This window comes from Vulpes lagopus, chromosome 13, assembly GCF_018345385.1.
Source record: "Vulpes lagopus strain Blue_001 chromosome 13, ASM1834538v1, whole genome shotgun sequence".
NCBI lineage: Eukaryota > Metazoa > Chordata > Mammalia > Carnivora > Canidae > Vulpes > Vulpes lagopus.
In genome coordinates this window covers 45,171,686-45,191,707 of record NC_054836.1, presented here as the reverse complement: position 1 = coordinate 45,191,707, position 20,022 = coordinate 45,171,686, and the positions used below count along the sequence as shown (strand labels likewise).

The 20,022-nt window shown below is 36.0% G+C and overlaps 1 protein-coding gene across 15 annotated transcripts in view; it reads right to left on the bottom strand.

Moving 5' to 3' along the window:
- Window positions 1-20,022, bottom strand: part of BBS9 (Bardet-Biedl syndrome 9) — a 444,745-nt gene that overhangs the window by 252,279 nt on the left and 172,444 nt on the right. For all 15 annotated transcript variants that reach the window (XR_005983467.1, XR_005983466.1, XM_041727738.1 and 12 more), the window contains one exon: window positions 2,609-2,790. Coding sequence is in view for 13 of the 15 variants with exons in the window: in XM_041727738.1 (XP_041583672.1) it covers window positions 2,609-2,790 (182 nt within the window). In the remaining 2 variants the exon portion in view is untranslated. The remainder of the gene's footprint in view (window positions 1-2,608; window positions 2,791-20,022) is intronic.

The window sequence follows — 20,022 nt, the reverse complement described above, 5'->3', positions numbered from 1 at the left end:
ATTGCTGGACTTCTTTTTCATGAGAAAGAAATAAACCTCTGCCTTGTTGAAGCCACCTTATTTGGGTACTGTGTTATGTGCAGCCAGACATAGCTCTAAACAACACATCTTCTAACAAGGTCACCAAGTACAAATGCTTCTGGTACTCAATGGTAAAGGCAACTTAGTAGTCCTAGACATATTTCCAATAGGGTACAGACTTTCACTGATATCCCTCTTTCTTACTGTTCTCTTTCCTTTCCGGAAGACACAACTGTTGAGGCTATCTCAAAATCATACCCATTCCTTCACACTCCAGGTAGAGAACATGATCAACTGGCTAACTCGTAAGGAAATCCTGCCTTTGAACGTGCCTACCTACAGACATTGTTGACTACTGGTAACAGAAATATTCAGTAGGATTCACACTAATGAGTTGAATATGAAAAGCTTTAAAACCCATGAGCCATATAGAAATTATTACTATAATTTCATGCTTACAACATACATTCCTCATATAAGTTACACACATAAAATCAGCTTCAAAAACACTTTTATTACAGTAGATAATATACACCATGTGTACAAAAAATATAATCTTTAAATTGGCTTTAAATTTTGCTGAAGCTCTTGCTTTGAAGAAATAAAAAAGCTCTAAGTGCTGAAAATAATCCATAAGACTGTGAACTTATTTTTGTAAGTCACTATACTAAAATAAGTGGCATTTAAATGAATAATGAGGTCATCAAAAAGTTCAGAGTTTTAACTTCTCATAATCTTCTGTAATGAAATGATTTGGTGCCTTTATATAATTACAGGTATCTTAATAAACAAATATACCACAGTTTTATAAGGGTACAGAATACTAAATTTTTTCAATATCTAGTAATAAAATATTTTAAAACTCTATCTTTCTTACAAATTTCTCTTTGGTTTTTTTTTTTGTTTTTTGTTTGTTTGTTTTTTGTGGTTTTTTTTTTTGGTTGTGTGCATGTGGGTGTGTGGTTTTGTTTTTGTTGGTTTTTTTTTTTTTTTAGGACCAAAACCAAATGATGATGGCCAAAAAGTGGCAGAGAACTTCAAATATTAACTAAAATTTGAGGTTATGTAAATAATGAACTTTGTACCCAAGTCTGTCGGCATATCCTACCTTAATTAGAAGTTATTTCAAAATACACAGAAGGATCAAGGTAATGACAACTTTAAAATAGCCCAATCTGTCTTACCCAAGGGCATCATCACTACGGCCACCAAAAAAAAAAAAAACCTTTTAGCTATGAGAGATTTTTCTGAGAAATCTTTTACACAATTGAGTGTTAATCAAAATATCATTAGCACATTGTTTATGGAAAGAGCAAAATCTCAAAACACAAAATCTAAAGCAAAAAACCAATTAAATTTATTTAATGAACTCTGGAAATTTCATGTTTCATATGTAGCCACTCTTCTCCAATTATATTTTTAAATGACAAAAAGAGACTCATAATTCCATTAATCCCCAAAATAGTATCAAAAAGGGAAAATTTGTATAATGCAATGTGACACATCCAATTTTAACCATTCTCCATTTGACGGGGATGGGGGTGATAGGGGATGGTGTGCTGATAACAAATAGGTTTTTTATAATTGGAGGTACTTAAAAGACCTAAGTTTCACTGGTTTACTTTCAAAACTTTGTAAGAGAACATGTGAGGCCAAGGCATAATAATTTTACTTCAATAATCATATTTTTAAAATATATTATCTAAATTCCTCTGAATCTGTCTTGGTAATGGAGAAATATATAAATCTAGAAAAGCGATTGGATCAGGATTAAGATTGGCTCTGGTGTTTTGGTTGGCTTTTGATGCTCTGCTTCTTTTATTATTCCTACTTTTTTTAACATTTCTCTTATGTGAAAATAGTCCATATTTTTTCTCATTAAAAAAATACTTTTACCTGACTCTGAGAATAAAACTTAAAATAATGTTTTTCACATGTCCAATTCAAACTGCAAGATTGGTGTTTTATTTCTCCTTTTAATTTATAATAAAATTATACTCTGTGAGTCCCAAAGAAAGATAATATTGAGTTGCTCAAAACTCAGAAACTGAAAATATCGTCAGCCTCTAAGTCACTAGAAATCAACAAATTGCAGGCTATACTCCATTTGGATGGCTAATTAACTGCATATCAAATTATATTACTAAGCTGCAAATGACCACATTTTTAGTAACAAAGTGCACTGCCTTGGTTTCTTTTAAAAGAAGCAACTAAAATGTTTTCAGGGATATTAGAAGTTAACAAATGACGGCTCTAAAGTTTAATGCTCTTCTCAAGTCCTGATACCAATATGCAAAGAATTACTTTGTTCCTTTCTTAGAGTTTAAAGAAAAAAAATTAGATAGCTCTGTCCCTGAAACACACTAACAAAAGCAAATATCTTAAACAGAACATTTTTTGCAGAACCTATAAAATACAAATTAAGGACAAAGACCTTGTATGCTAACGAGCAACACTGTTTCTACAAGTATGATTTTAATTAAAACTGGAGAAAAATAATACATTCAAAATATTATATACATACAAAATAAAATGAACTTTACAATGAATACCAAAATCAAATCATAAAAAGTTACAAGTGAGATACCTTGTGATTTATTAACATCTTTGATGATTTTCTGAAGTTCTTTCAATTCTATATCAAGTTCATCATAGTGCAGTTCTCTAGATTCAACTTTTGGAGCTTGGAACAAAGAAGGGTCTGTCCCCAGGTATGAACACTGCAAGTGACCATCATCACTCAGAGTGACTATCACTCCCTTTAAATCACTACAATAAGAAAATGAGACATAATTCAAATTTTTAGTAGATTTAGAGTTGACCAACAATATTTTTATTCAATTCAGTTTCAACATGCCATTAAGAAAAGGACCATATAACTATTTCTAAAGTTTTACATCAAAGACTCAATTCAAATGTTTCAAACATGATTTATACTTATATAAGCACTCCCAATGTTAGGATTCATTAGGGGAAGGGAAAAAAAAAACCTTAACAATTATTATAATAGCTGTCACTTTGGGGACCTAACTATATGATAAATCATGCTCCAAAAGCTTTTCAAGTACTGCATCATTTAATCTTCACTCCAGCTCCCACTTGGCAGATTCATAATAAGCATGTGAACACTTGTGGAGCTACCATGGATCAAGAGCTGAGCCACAGGCTGGCTAAAGACCACGACTGAGAGACAGGAGCAAAGACAGGACAATTCGGGGAATGGTGGAAAAATGTTAGCAAAGTAAGCCCTGAAAGACCTTGGAATTAACTCCCTGCTCTTTTCCTTTTCTTGTCTCTACCCTGGGGACTTGTGTTTGAGCTCTTTCCCTAAGGCCCCCCACCATGACTTCCTTCACACACCCTCCTACTGCAGCAGCCATGGTCATTCTTGCTCTTCATTTGGAGGGAAAAGTATCCCATTCCCTCATTTCGTAGCTCTCTCTCCATCACTCTTCGAATCCTGATTATCCCTTTTCCTCTCACTTTTTCACTCTTCCTTCTCCCTTAGGCTCCTTTATCTTTTTTTTTACTCTAGAAACTAGCCCTATTATATAAATTATAGATTAAACTTAGCATACCATTTTTAAAAGTTGTAAGTTTTCCAGAACTTGCTATAAAGAGTTGAGATGAACATTATTTGCTTCCTCCTTAGCTTACTCAGAAGAAAAAAGAAGTCAACATTGTCATAAGTCATTTTGAGCTGATAGATAATGAATTTATTTTTCATTTGTTTTAATGGCCTTTGATTTTAAAAAAAAGGTTTCTAGCCCCATTCTAAAGATTAAATATTAATCAAAACTTATAGAAAATTTGAGAGAAAAAAACTTGAAAATTTTGCTATTCATCTAAAAAAAAAAAAAAAACAAGATATAAGGTACATAAGAGTCTAGGTCTTATCAGAATGAGTAAGAAATTTTAAAACTCCCCAACTTTGAGTCATGGCAAGTGGTCAGCTCATTAATCTAAAAGCTTAACTTGGATGAGAGTAGATACTAACTAACATTGTTCAATCTCTCTCCTATAAGGTGGTCCCCAGCATCTACTTTACCAACCTGCCTTCAACACAAGATTCCTTTTATTTTTTTTTTTTTTTGGAAATTTAGATTTATTTATTTATGTATGATAGACACAGAGAGAGAGAGAGAGGCAGAGACAGGAGGAGGGAGAAGCAGGCTCCATGCCGGGAGCCCGACGCAGGACTCAATCCCGGGACTCCAGGACCGCGCCCTGGGCCAAAGGCAGGCGCCAAACCACTGAGCCACCCAGGGATCCCCTTTTGTTGGAAATTTAGATACTATGTATGTATATCCAGTCCTTACATTTGACTTAGAAGCCAAGAAGAGCTTTAATTTTACTTCTATTTCTTCAGGTTCTTGATGCATATAATTTTTTTTAAGTTTTTATTTAAATTCCAGTCAGTTAACATGCATTGTAAATCTAGTTTCAAGTGTACACTATAGTGATTCAATACTTCCATACAACACCCAGTACTCATCTCAGCAGGTACACTCCTTAATCCCCTTAATCCCCACCACCTATTTACCCACCTTCCCTCTGGACAAAACATTCCTATACACACTTTCTCCAGGACTTACTTTGGCCTGGTCAATGCCACATAACTCTCTGGTATGACTTCAGAGAAACAAAAAATAAACTGATATTACTAATTCAACAGCTAAAAATCTGGGCTAGGAATCAAGGACCTTGGGTTCTAACTCTGATTCTGCCCCTATATAGCAGAGTCAACTTAGAGAAGTCTTTCTAAATGTTATCTCTAAAATGAGAAAGTGAAACTAAATGATATTCTAAGCTTTTTAAGTTCTATTAATTGGTTCTGTTAATCTACTTTAGAAAATAAATACTCCCAAAATAAAATTATTTTCCTAAAATAAAGCGTGAAAAGCAACCCCATTGTACCTCTGGGCTTTACCCTTTCTATGCAGTCTGCTAAAGCCACCTAGTGGCCACAGAAATCCTAACTTCCAGCGCTGACAAGTCCATTCCAACAAGGCAAGCCCTCTCCACTCTGAGTTGTGACTGGTCTGTTCCCCATTCCACCCAACCCCACTAAGGTCTGGAAACTCAATGAGCACTCAGGAAACTCTAGAACACTAAAGACAAGATCTCTGGCTGGCTTCTGAGAGAATGTGGAGATCATCAGGGTTTTTTTTAATCCAAAAGACTAGTTCCATTTTTATCTTCACCCTTTGAGTGGTCCATAGTATATGAAACCTAGTGTGATCCAGTATCACTCAGTATTCAAATTTATTTGGTCTATGAGTTGGATAACTTATTACTGAATCAGTTTTGTTCCACTGTTTTAGTCAGCAAATGGAAACAATTTAGACACAAGAGATTTATCTAAAAATGTATCTAAACCTATTAAGTTTAAGAAAGAGTTTAATAGTAGTATTCTTCACATATACATGTATTTCTTCAGATTCTAAAATAATTTAAAAAATAAAAAATAAATTCATTACCAGTGCTCGACCTGTCCAAAAACAGAAGGAAAGAAACAGGGTCTTCCCTCACTGGGAGAATTCAAGAAAAGTCACCAGAATGTCTTAACAATAAATCACAAAACTTCAAGCACGTTATTTTTTTTTTCTTCAGTGTCATCAGAATTACTGCATGCAATTTGACAAAATCACAGAAACTTACATTTCAGTTGATTTCATTTAAGATTGCAGTTTATTCCACAGGAACACTATAATAAGCTGTAAAAATTCTAAAATAAATGAGTGGAATTTCTGTCTAAAACATCTATGATGGGACAGGCACTCTAGGCCTAGAGCACTAGATAATAAATAAGTAATATCATCATTTGGTATCTTAATTCAAAGAACAAATTTTAAAATATATATATCATTCCTAAAGCTAAGCCAAAAGGAAGTTTGAAGAGAAAAGAAAAAAAATCAAAATTTTTAAAAATATTTCTAAAGAACATTTTATTTAACAATACTATCCCTTTAAGTTAATGTGTAAGCTTCTGTGGATGATAGAATTTTATGCTGAAAGAAGCCATCAAGTAAATGAAGTACTGAGCACATTATTATATCTTTAGAAGTTAACATTGCCAAAATTAAGGTATCCAGATTATTACTGGTCCTTGAAGCATATCAGCTAACCCAAGGCACAAGAATAATGTATTTTATAAAGTACCAAGGTCAAAGATGTTATATTAACTAGGACACATAATAATTTTGTGTATTTAGCAATGGGGCATGAAAATAAACAACAGGGTTTGCTCAGGAATCTGAAAGTAATTGTTTCATCACTCAGTAAACAGATCCCTGCCTTAACAATACATTCAAACAAAATTCCAGATGGATTTTAAAGTTAAATTTTAAAATATGAAACTACAAAAATATTTATCTGCCCTTGGGATAGAGAGACCTTTTGCTGGAAGACAGCAATGGAGGAAACTACAAAGGAAAGGATCACTAAATTAAACAACAAGAAAATTTTAAACTTGTTATATGCTTTAAAAAACATGGTAAAAAAGAACAAAAGACAAACTGGGAAAACACTAATAGCCAATATAAAGTATATAATTTAAGTTGAGCAATATGAAGTTGTGAATATTTAACTGTTTTTGACCTATAAAATCCATCTTGTTTCATCTAATATGTAAAGAACTCTTATAAATAAAAAAAACTCTTAAAAATCAATGAAAATGAGACTATATACCAAAAGGCAAAGGTAAAAGGAAATGTAAAATTCACAGTTAAAATAAGTCAACTGATAGATTTTTAAATTTTTCAAAATCAAAGAAATATGTATTTATAAAAAGCTGTATTTGATTATTTAATACCTTAAACAAAAAAATGTATTTAATAATCAATCCTCAAGTACATGGAGATAAAAACTCTCGTAGACTTTCAATGGAAATGTAAATTTGTTAAAGATGCTATTAGTGATCATTTTACAAATATTTATCAAAAGCCTTAAAAATATTTGTTGCCTTTTATACAATAATCCATATCCACAGTTATTAAGGAAATTTAGAAAAAAAACAAAATGGTAAGAAAAAGAGGAAAATTTTTAAATCATGGTGTATCTGTAATAGAAAAGTTAGAAGCCATTAACAACTATGTTTTACAAATATCTGCTTCCAGAAAAAAACTAGCTACATATATATAGTGTAAAAAGAAAACGTAATGCTGCATATATTTATTTTAATAAGACATAGGTATACAAAATACAGATTAGAAAAACAATTACCTAAATGTTAATAGAATGGTGACTATGTCTGGTTAGTGAGATTATGAGCTATTTTTATCATGGTTACAAAATAAAAATTTTGTAACTCTATTTTATTTTTAAGAACAAAAATGTATGCTCCATTTTCTAACCCCAGAGACTAAATTTGAATCTACCATTTAAAAGTTAAAAAATCAGGGTCACCTGACAGGATGAGCACTGGGTATTATGCTATATGTTGGCAAATTGAACTCAAATAAATAAATAAATAAATAAATAAATAAAAAGTTTAAAAATCTGTGGAATTAAAACGTTTATCCAGTTCTCTATTTTCTGACAAGGCCAATCTATAAAACATGTAACTTGAAAGTATTTGACATAGAGCTCACAGAAAATTGAAAATGAACAGTTACAATTAAAGAAATGAATGAAAGTTTTAAAAACAAATGAAAAAAACATGCACTGACTATAATGGTCTCTCATCCAACTGCATTTTATGCAAAAGAGAAATATTTTAAGTTACCAAATTGTCAAAGCCTGGTGTTTATTACTAAATATAGATATCAAAGAAATCTTAAAAATTAAATACTTTTTATTTCACTCAAGTTTTACTCTGCCTCAGGAAGGGGCATACAATTTAAAGGCACTTTCATTTTGGTACAACAGACTAACTCAGTATGGGCAGCCCTTTCTCAGCTCCAACAGGTTGGACTTGGTCATTTGAACATATTTTGAGTCACTTCATCATCATTCATTTAAAACATGTTTATTTAGCATCTGCTATGCAACAGAAGCTAGAAAGGCAAATAAAACAAGGTGCTTCCCCCATAAAAAACTCTGGCCTAACTGTAAATGAAATTTATCAACTGCGATATAAAGCTGCAGCTGCTCTGACACAGTAGGAAGAGAATGCTATTACTATGAGTGAGGAAGTAAAACAAAGAAGGTGCAGAAGCTGAATCCTGACCTACAATTAGATCCTGGAAGATGAAAAACAAAAAAAACAAAAAAGGGCAGACTCTGGCCTTGGTCAACACATTCAATCTCACTAGTTTAAACACCCTTTTAGGGACAGCCTGGGTGGCTCAGCAGTTTAGCGCCACCTTCGGTCCGGGGCCTGATCCTGGAGACCCGGGATTGAGTCCCACATCGGGCTCCCTGCATGGAGCCTGCTTCTCCTTCTGCCTGTGTCTCTGCCTCTTTCTCTCTCTCTCTCTCTCTGTCTCTCATGAATAAATAAATAAAATCTTGATAAATAAATAAATAAATACCCTTTTTATGCCAGCTCGCATGTTTAAATCTTCAGACAGACCCGTCTGTCTCCAAGTCAGGCTGTGTACTTCCAGCAGCCTACCTGACATCTCCACTTGGAAGACCAACTGACAGCTAAAGTTGAATATAGCTACAACTGAGATCCTGATTTCGACTTCTCCCCTCCAACTCAAACCTGTCCCTCCTGCAAGTCTTATTTCCAAGACAGGAAGATACATTAAACATTCAATGAAGTGAAGAAGTCTACTGTGGCTGCAAGAAAGAAAGCGCAGAAGATTAGGCCAAGATGGGCCCAAGAAATTACGAAGAATTAAATCATACAAGCTCTTGTAGAATTTGTTAAAATTTTTGCATTTTATCCTTAAGCAATAGGAAATCACAAAAGGGGTTTAAGTATAGGAGTAAGGAGTAAGAAAAGAAAAAAAAAGAATGAGGAGTAACATGATTAAATTCATCTTTGACAAAGATCTCTTCTGACTGCAAGGTGGAGACACCACTCTGGATGGGGTCAATATAGTAAGTCCAGGTGAGGAAAGTGCTGGACCAGGAAAAAATAATGGAAATGAAGAGAAGGTGACAGATCAAAACATATTTAGGAGGTATAACCACATTATTTCATTTAATCTTCCCAGTAAGTTATGAGGAGATTGCCTCTACTTTACAAAAGGTAAAGGAGCAAGAGGAGAAGGGGGAGGGGGGGAAAAGAATAGGGGGAAGAGGAGGAAAAAATAAAGGAAGAGGGGGAGGAGGAGGGGGAAGTGGAGGAGGAGGGGGAAGTGGAGGAGGAGGGGGGGGGAGGAGGAGAGGGAGAAGAAAAGGAGGAGGAGAGTGAGAAGAAGAATGAAACCCAGAGTAGGGAAAATAACAGATCATGGTTACCTAGAGATAATAAGCAGACAGGAAGCCACAGGCATTCTGGCTTCAAATCAGAAGCATTCCACTATTACACAGCTACCCACAGTAGGCAGCAAATGATGCTTCATACAAATGATTTTTTTAGAGTAAACTATGCATTCAGCAAATATAAAATGCTAAAGAACAGAGTGACTTTATATTTAACAGAACTGTGCTTTAAATAAACTATGGAAGCAGCACCATTTCATGATTTTTCTAAGCACAATACCTAGGTATTCAAGATTCAAATATGGAAGAGAAAAGAGAAAATGAAAAGAGACCAATTCTACACAAAACGTCATATAAATGATATTTGCCTTCAATCTACAAAGTTAAATATGAAATGATGATGGTTATTTCCTTATGTTGCGATGAAATTAGCTGACACACCTGGTTGGAATTCTATAGCAAGGGCACATTTGATAGCCATTTAGAAGTTACTATTGTTGGCAGCTTCCGACTTTTTACATTGAGGAAAAGTAAATCTTTTTCTGGGGGGGGGGGGGCAGGCAGGAGCTGGACAGAGGGAGAAGAAGAGAAGGAATCTCAAGCAGGCTCCATGCTCAGCACGAAGCCTGACACAAGGCCCGATCTCACAACTATGAGATCATGACTCGGGCCAAAATCAAGAGTCAGACGCTTAACCAACTGAGCCACCCAAGTGCTTCTAAAATCTCTTTTGATGAGAGTTATCAATTATTAAAATTATCTGAGTTATAAAATAGATTAGTGAATGTCTAAAGAATCTTTTTTTTAAAGATTTTATTTATTCAGAGAGAGAGAGAGAGAGAGAGAGAGAGAGAGGCAGAGACACAGGCAGAGGGAGAAGCAGGCTCCATACAGGAAGCCTGACGTGGGACTCAATCCCCGGTCTCCAGGATCACACCCCAGGCTGCAGGCAGTGCTAAAACACTGCGCCACCCAGGCTGCCCTGAATATCTAAAGAATCTAACAGTGATATGGCTCTCCTGTTAGTTCTTGTGAAGATAAGTATGTCTTAAACTAAAGAGAAATAACTTTCATATTGGAAATACCTCAAATTATAATTATTCTTTTTTATTTAATATTTTTATTAACAATTCCTTTAAGATTTAATTTTTTTAATTGGAGTTCAATTTGCCAACATATAGCATATCACCCAGTGCTCATCCCATCAAGTGCCCCCCTCAGTGCCCATCACCCAGTCACCCCAACCCCCCGCCCACCTCCCTTTCCACTACCCGTTGTTCATTTCCCAGAGTTAGGAGTCTCTCGTGTTCTGTCATCCTCACTGAAATTATAATTATTCTTAACATTAAACCAGTTTTGGGGGATCCCTGGGTGGCGCAGCGGTTTGGCGCCTGCCTTTAGCCCAGGGCGCGATCCTGGAGACCCAGGATCGAATCCCACATCGGGCTCCTGGTGCATGGAGCCTGCTTCTCCCTCTGCCTGTGTCTCTGCCTCTCTCTCTCTCTCTCTGTGACTATCATAAATAAATAAAAATTAAAAAAAAAAATTTTTTTGTTTTTTTGTTTTTTTTTTTTTTTTTTTTTTTTTTGTTGTTGTTTTGTTTTGTGCTTTTTTTTTTCTCTCTTTCTTCTTGATTTCTGATTGCTTCCCCCACCCCCCCTTTTTCTTTTTTCTCCTTTCTTTCTTTTTCTTTCTTTTTCTTCTCTTTTTCCCCTATTTTTTTCTTCTTTCTCTTTTTTCTTTTTCTCTTTTCTTTCCTTCTCTCTCTTTTTCTCCTTTTCCCAATACAACTTGTTTTTGGCCACTCTGCACTGAGCAAAATGACTAGAAGGAAAACCCCTCAAAAAAAAGAATCAGAAACAGCCCACTCTCCCACAGAGTTACAAAATATGGATTACAATTCAATGTCAGAAAGCCAATTCAGAAGCACTATTTTACAGCTACTGGTGGCTCTAGAAAAAACCATAAAGGACTCAAGAGACTTCATGACTGCAGAATTTAGATCCAATCAGGCAGAAATTAAAAATCAATTAAATGAGATGCAATCCAAGCTAGAAGTCCTAACGACGAGGCTTGACGAGGTGGAAGAACGAGTGAGTGACATAGAAGACAAGTTGATGGCAAAGAGGGAAACTGAGGAAAAAAGAGACAGGCAATTAAAAGACCATGAGGATAGATTAAGGGAAATAAATGATAGCCTGAGGAAGAAAAACCTACGTTTAATTGGGGTTCCCGAGGGCGCGGAAAGGGACAGAGGGCCAGAATATGTATTTGAACAAATCCTAGCTGAAAACTTTCCGAATCTGGGAAGGGAAACAGGCATTCAGATCCAGGAAATAGAGAGATCCCCCCCTAAAATCAACAAAAACCGTTCAACACCTCGACATTTAATAGTGAAGCTTGCAAATTCCAAAGATAAGGAGAAGATCCTTAAAGCAGCAAGAGAAAAAAAGTCCCTGACTTTTATGGGGAGGAATATTAGGGTAACAGCAGACCTCTCCACAGAGACCTGGCAGGCCAGAAAGGGCTGGCAGGATATATTCAGGGTCCTAAATGAAAAGAACATGCAACCAAGAATACTTTACCCCGCAAGGCTTTCATTCAAAATGGAAGGAGAGATAAAGAGCTTCCAAGACAGGCAGGAACTGAAAGAATATGTAACCTCCAAACCAGCTCTGCAAGAAATTTTAAGGGGGACTCTTAAAATTCCCCTTTAAGAAGAAGTTCAGTGGAACAATCCACAAAAACAAGGACTGAATAGATATGATGACACTAAACTCATATCTATCAATAGTAACTCTGAATGTGAACGGGCTTAATGACCCCATCAAAAGGCGCAGGGTTTCAAACTGGATAAAAAAGCAGGACCCATCTATTTGCTGTCTACAAGAGACTCATTTTAGACAGAAGGACACCTACAACCTGAAAATAAAAGGTTGGAGAACCATTTACCATTCAAATGGTCCTCAAAAGAAAGCAGGGGTTGCCATCCTTATATCAGATAAATTAAAATTTACCCCGAAGACTATAGTGAGAGATGAAGAGGGACACTATCTCATACTCAAAGGATCTATCCAACAAGAGGACTTAACACTCCTCAATATATATGCCCCGAATGTGGGAGCTGCCAAATATTTAAACCAATTAATAACCAAACTCAAGAAATACCTTGATAATAATACACTTATACTTGGTGACTTCAATATAGCTCTTTCTACCCTTGATAGGTCTTCTAAGCACAATATCTCCAAAGAAACGAGAGCTTTAAATGATACACTGGACCAGATGGATTTCACAGATATCTACAGAACTTTACATCCAAACTCAACTGAATACACATTCTTCTCAAGTGCACATGGAACTTTCTCCAGAATAGACCACATACTAGGTCACAAATCGGGTCTGAACCGATACCAAAAGATCGGGATAGTCCCCTGTATATTCTCAGACCATAATGCCTTGAAATTAGAACTTAATCACAACAAGAAATATGGAAGGACCACAAACACGTGGAGGTTAAGGACCATCCTGCTAAAAGATGAAAAGGTCAACCAGGAAATTAAGGAAGAATTAAAAAGATTCATGGAAACTAATGAAAATGAAGATACAACCATTCAAAATCTTTGGGATGCAGCAAAAGCAGTCCTGAGGGGGAAATACATCGCAATACAAGCATACATTCAAAAACTGGAAAGATCTCAAATTCAAAAGCTCACCTTACACATAAAGGAACTAGAGAAAAAGCAACAAATAGACCCCACCCCCAGCAGAAGAAGAGAGTTAATTAAAATTCGAGCAGAACTCAATGATATCGAGACCAAAAGAACTGTGGAACAGATCAACAGAACCAGGAGTTGGTTCTTTGAAAGAATTAATAAGATAGATAAACCATTAGCCAACCTTATTAAAAAGAAGAGAGAGAAGACTCAAATTAATAAAATCATGAATGAGAAAGGGGACATCACTACCAACACCAAGGAAATACAAACGATTTTAAAAACATATTATGAACAGCTGTACGCCAATAAATTAGGAAATCTAGAAGAAATGGACGCATTCCTGGAAAGCCACAAACTACCAAAACTGGAGCAGGAAGAAATAGAAAACCTGAACAGGCCAATAACCAGGGAGGAAATTGAAGCAGTCATCAAAAACCTCCCAAGACACAAGAGTCCAGGGCCAGATGGCTTCCCAGGGGAATTCTATCAAACGTTTAAAGAAGAAATCATACCTATTCTACTAAAGCTGTTTGGAAAGATAGAAAGAGATGGAGTACTTCCAAATTCGTTCTATGAGGCCAGCATCACCTTAATTCCGAAACCAGACAAAGACCCCACCAAAAAGGAGAATTACAGACCAATATCCCTGATGAACATGGATGCAAAAATTCTCAACAAGATACTAGCCAATAGGATCCAACAACACATTAAGAAAATTATTCACCATGACCAAGTAGGATTTATCCCTGGGACACAAGGCTGGTTCAACACTCGTAAAACCATCAATGTGATTCATCATATCAGCAAGAGAAAAACCAAGAACCATATGATACTCTCATTAGATGCAGAGAAAGCATTTGACAAAATACAGCATCCATTCCTGATCAAAACCCTTCAGAGTGTTGGGATAGAGGGAACTTTCCTCGACATCTTAAAAGCCATCTACGAAAAGCCCACAGCAAATATCATTCTCAATGGGGAAGCACTGGGAGCCTTTCCCCTAAGATCAGGAACAAGACAGGGATGTCCACTCTCACCACTGCTGTTCAACATAGTTCTGGAAGTCCTCGCCTCAGCAATCAGACAACAAAAAGACATTAAAGGCATTCAAATTGGCAAAGAAGAAGTCAAACTCTCCCTCTTCGCCGATGACATGATACTCTACATAGAAAACCCAAAAGCCTCCACCCCCAGATTGCTAGAACTCATACAGCAATTTGGTAGCGTGGCAGGATACAAAATCAATGCCCAGAAATCAATGGCATTTCTATACACTAACAATGAGACTGAAGAAAGAGAAATTAAGGAGTCAATCCCATTTACAATTGCACCCAAAAGCATAAGATACCTAGGAATAAACCTAACCAAAGAGGTAAAAGATCTATACCCTAAAAACTATAGAACACTTCTGAAAGAAATTGAGGAAGACACAAAGAGATGGAAAAATATTCCATGCTCATGGATTGGCAGAATTAATATTGTAAAAATGTCAATGTTACCCAGGGCAATTTATACGTTTAATGCAATCCCTATCAAAATACCATGGACTTTCTTCAGAGAGTTAGAACAAATTATTTTAAGATTTGTGTGGAATCAGAAAAGACCCCGAATAGCCAGGGGAATTTTAAAAAAGAAAACCTTAGCTGGGGGCATCACAATGCCAGATTTCAGGTTGTATTACAAAGCTGTGGTCATCAAGACAGTGTGGTACTGGCACAAAAACAGACACATAGATCAATGGAACAGAATAGAGAACCCAGAAGTGGACCCTGAAATGTACGGTCATCTAATATTCGATAAAGGAGGAAAGACTATCCATTGGAAGAAAGACAGTCTCTTCAATAAATGGTGCTGGGAAAATTGGACATCCACATGCAGAAGAATGAAACTGGACCACTCTCTTTCACCATACACAAAGATAAACTCAAAATGGATGAGAGATCTAAATGTGAGACAAGATTCCATCAAAATCCTAGAGGAGAACACAGGCAACACCCTTTTTGAACTTGGCCACAGTAACTTCTTGCAAGATACATCCACGAAGGCAAAAGAAACAAAAGCAAAAATGAACTATTGGGACTTCATCAAGATAAGAAGCTTTTGCACAGCAAAGGATACAGTCAACAAAACTAAAAGACAACCTACAGAATGGGAGAAGATATTTGCAAATGACATATCAGATAAAGGGCTAGTTTCCAAAATCTATAAAGAACTTATTAAACTCAACACCAAAGAAACAAACAATCCAATCATGAAATGGGCAAAAGACATGAAGAGAAATCTCACAGAGGAAGACATGGACATGGCCAACATGCACATGAGAAAATGCTCTGCATCACTTGCCATCAGGGAAATACAGATCAAAACCACAATGAGATACCACCTCACACCAGTGAGAATGGGGAAAATTAACAAGGCAGGAAACAACAAATGTTGGAGAGGATGCGGAGAAAAGGGAACCCTCTTACACTGTTGGTGGGAATGTGAACTGGTGCAGCCACTCTGGAAAACTGTGTGGAGGTTCCTCAAAGAGTTAAAAATAGACCTGCCCTACGACCCAGCAATTGCACTGTTGGGGATTTACCCCAAAGATTCAGATGCAATGAAACGTCGGGACACCTGCACCCCGATGTTTCTATCAGCAATGGCCACAATAGCCAAACTGTGGAAGGAGCCTCGGTGTCCATCGAAAGATGAATGGATAAAGAAGATGTGGTTTATGTATACAATGGAATATTACTCAGCAATTAGAAACGACAAATACCCACCACTTGCTTCAACGTGGATGGAACTGGAGGGTATTATGCTGAGTGAAATAAGTCAATCGGAGAAGGACAAACAGTGTATGTTCTCATTCATTTGGGGAATATGAATAATAGTGAAAGGGAATATAAAGGAAGGGAAAAGAAATGTTGGGAAATATCAGGAAGGGAGACAGAACATAAAGACTCCTAACTCGGGGAAACGAACTAGGGGTGGTGGAAGGGGAGGAGGGCGGGTGTTGGAGGGGAATGGGTGACGGGCACTGAGGTGGACACTTGACGGGATGAGCACTGGGTGTTTTTCTGTATGTTGGTAAATTAAACACCAATAAAAGTTAATTAAAAAAAAAAATAAAATAAAAAATAAAAATTTACTATTCCATAAAAAAAAAAAAAGTCACTTTAAAAAATAAAAATAAAATAAAATCAGAAATTAGTTCAAAAAAGACTGCAACCTCATAAAAGAATAAGACATGCTCCTTGATAAGTATAATACAGTATGGAAGACATAAATGCCATAAGACAAGAATAAAATACTTTAGTATTCATAAGTAGCAATGTCATTTCTAACCAAATGGATCAGAGAAATTTTAATGGTGGAAATTAAAGCTCAAGCTGAACACTAGAATGGAGCCTATCCTTCAATGATTGTTTCTAAAACCTGAATGAATCCATATGTGATCTGTAAGCAACAAAATGATGTCAATAAAACTTTGAAGTTGGTTCACACTCAATTTTTGCCACTACCTGAATGCTTTGAACCTCCAAGTAGCAGAAGAAAAATAGAGTACGTGACCATACACAATGCACCATTCTTCCACTGTCCTTCACAGCTCAGTTTGTATATGTGACCTAGATTGACAGTTCCTTACTTGGTTCTTAAGATCAGCATGCATTTTGCTCTTATCTCCTCAATGCTTCCTTCAAGCTACCTTCACCTTTCTATTTAAAAGTAAAGTTCTAGGGTACCTGGGTGGCTCAGTTGCTTAAGGGACCAACTTGATTTCAGCTCAGGTCATGATCTTAGGGTTTGGGATCGAGCTCCCATAGGGCTCTGAGCTCAGTGAGGGGACTGCTTCTCTCCTTCTCCCTCTGCCACTCCCCCTGGTCATCACATGTTCTTTCTTTCTCTCTAATATAAATAAATAAGTCTATAAATAAATAAATGTAAAGTCCTTGGGGCTCCTGGGTGGCTCAGTCCATTGAATGCTCGACTCTTGACTACAGCTCAAGTCATGCTGTTAGGGGTCCTAGGACCTGCCCCCATGGGCTCTGTGCTCAGCAAGGAGTCTGCTTGAGATTCTCTCCCTCTCCCTCACCCTCTGCCCTGCCTCCCCTAAAAAAAGAATAGGTAAAGTCCTATTTTATTAAAATTATTATGGCTTGATTTTCTTCTTTTTTGTTTGGTGGGTTTTGTTTTGCTTACTCTTTTGGTGTTCCAATTACAAAATTGCATAAATTTTAAGTGATTCATCCTATGAAATTTTATTTTTTTAAAACCTTCTTACCAGTACACCTGAAACTAATGCAACACTGTGTATCAATTATACCTCAATTAAAAAAAAAAAACCTTCTTACTGTTAATTTGTAATTTATGACATTATAACATAAATATCTGTAATATTTGAATCTTTTAAACTTGGAGAGTAAGTGTGAAGAATATCCAGTATAAAGGATATGAGAGAATAAAAGCATGAAGGAAGAAAAGTTCAGACTATGCAAGAGAAAGAACAAGCAACCTGGATACAACGTGTAGTGGATAAAATAAGAGGAGAGTGTTGTGAATAAAGAAAGCTACCTACAAATCTTAACTACTACTCTATGCAACTGTGGAACAAGTGAAGGCTTTTGAGTGGAACAAGTGAAGGCTTTTGAGTGACATGAGCAAAAACATGCTTTAAAAGATATACCTTGGGATCCTTGAGCGGCTCAGCAGTTTAGTGCCTACCTTTGGCCCAGGGCATGATCCTGGAGTCCCAGGATCGAGTCCCACATCAGGCTCCCTGCATGGAGCCTGCTTCTCCCTCTGCCTGTGTCTATGCTTCTCTCTCTCTCTGTCTCTCATGAATAAACAAAATCTTAATTAAAAAAAAAAAGATATACCTTAAAAGCTAAATACACCTTAAAAAAAAGTTGATTCTCACCAAAATGACCTATAAATGCAACACAATCCAAATGAAAATCCTCAGGCTTTTTTTTTTTTTTTTAACAAGCAACAAGATCATTTCAGCATTTCTATGGAAATGCAAAAAACCTAGAACAGCAAAACAATCTTTAAAACGAATAGAGAACAGAGATGGAGAGCTTTCATAAACTGATGTCTGGACACACTATAAATCTACTGTAATCAAGAGACTGTAGTATTAGCATGAGGATAAATAGATCTATAGAACAGAATAGAGACTCCAGAAACAAACCTATACTCATGCAGCCAACTGAGTTTCAACAAAGATTCCAAAGCAACTCACTGGGGGAAAAAAGTCTTTTTAACAAATCGTGTTGGAACAACTGGACATTCATATGGAAAAAAAGAAACTTCACATTCTATAGAAAAATTAATTTGAGGGACACCTGGGTGGCTTAGCGGTTGAGCATCTGCCTTTGGCTCAGGGTGGGATCCCAAGATCCGGGATTAAGTTCCACATCGGGCTCCCTGAAAGGAGCCTGCTTCTTCCTCTGCCTATGTCTCTGCTTTCTCTCTCTCTCTCTCTCTCTCTCTCTCATGAATAAATATATAAATCTTTTAAAAAATTAATTTGAAATGGATCATTGACCTAAATATATGGGATAAACCTATAAAGTTTTTTGAAGAAAACATAAGACAATATCCCCATGCCCTGGAATAGATAAAGATTTCTTAAAGAGCTAGAAATAAATAGAGTTATAAAATAAATAGTCACAGGAATGTAAAGTATTGCATAGGGAACACAATAATACACAATAACTTTGTGTGGTGACAGATGGAACTACAATTATCATGGTGAGCATTTTGGGAGGTATATAAAGGTCAGACCACTGTGTTGTACATCTGAAACTAACATGATACTGCATATCAACTATATTTCCACTTTAAAAATTAAAGAATAAATGATTTCTTAGAATGTGGAAAGCAAAAATCATAAAAAATTATAAATTAGATTTGTTCATACTTCAAAATCTGTCATTAAAAGACACCATTAAGAAAATGAATACACAATCCAAAAACTGGCAGAAAACATTCACAAAACAAATTTTTGACAAAAGACTTTTGCCCTCTGCACATAAAGAACTACTATAACAAATGACAAAAGGACTAAAAAAAAGTTTTATCTGGGCAAAAGACTTGAGTAGACATTTCACAGAGAAAAGGATAAAAATGGCCAAGAAGCTAAGAAAAAGATGCTCAACCTTATTACTCATCAGGGAAACGCAAACTGACACTACAATTAGGTACTACCACACATATAATAGAATGCTAAATTAAAAAGAGTCACAGCACTAAATATTAGAAATGAAGTGGAGCAACCAGAACTCTCACATATTCATGGTGGGATATAAGATGGTTTAACTACATTGCAAAGGGCTTGGCAGTTTCTCCTAAGATTAAAACACATACCAACCCTTTGACTCAGCAATTTTATACTCCCAGTTAATTATCTAAGATAAATAAAATATGTCCACAAAAAGGTTTACACAAAAGAAGGGAAAACAAATTATGGGCTATTCATTGAACAGGGCACTACTCAACAATAAAAATAGGGGTACCTGGGTGGCTTAGTTGGTTAAGCAACAAAATCCTAATGTCAGTTCAGGTCATGATCTCGGGGTCCTGGGATCAAGTCTCATGTCATCCTCTGCACTCAGTGGGGAATCTGCTGGAGATTCTCTCTGCCCCTCCCCCTGCTCACGGTTTCTCTCTCTCTCTCTCTCTCTCTCTTTCAAATAAATAAATAAATAAATCCTTAAAATCCACTAAAGCATACAGCAAAAATAAATGTTGAAAAACATTATGCTGAACAAAATACAACGGACATAAAAACTACATACTGTGTGATGTCATTTATATGAAATCCTAGAAAAGGCAACATAAATCTGTTATGAAAAAAATATCAAATAGTTACCTAGAAAAGAGTAATTATCTCTCTTACACAAGGAATATTTCTTTTTCCTTTTTTTAAGATTTATTTATTTTATTTGGGGGGGGCACAAGTGGGAGGGGCAGA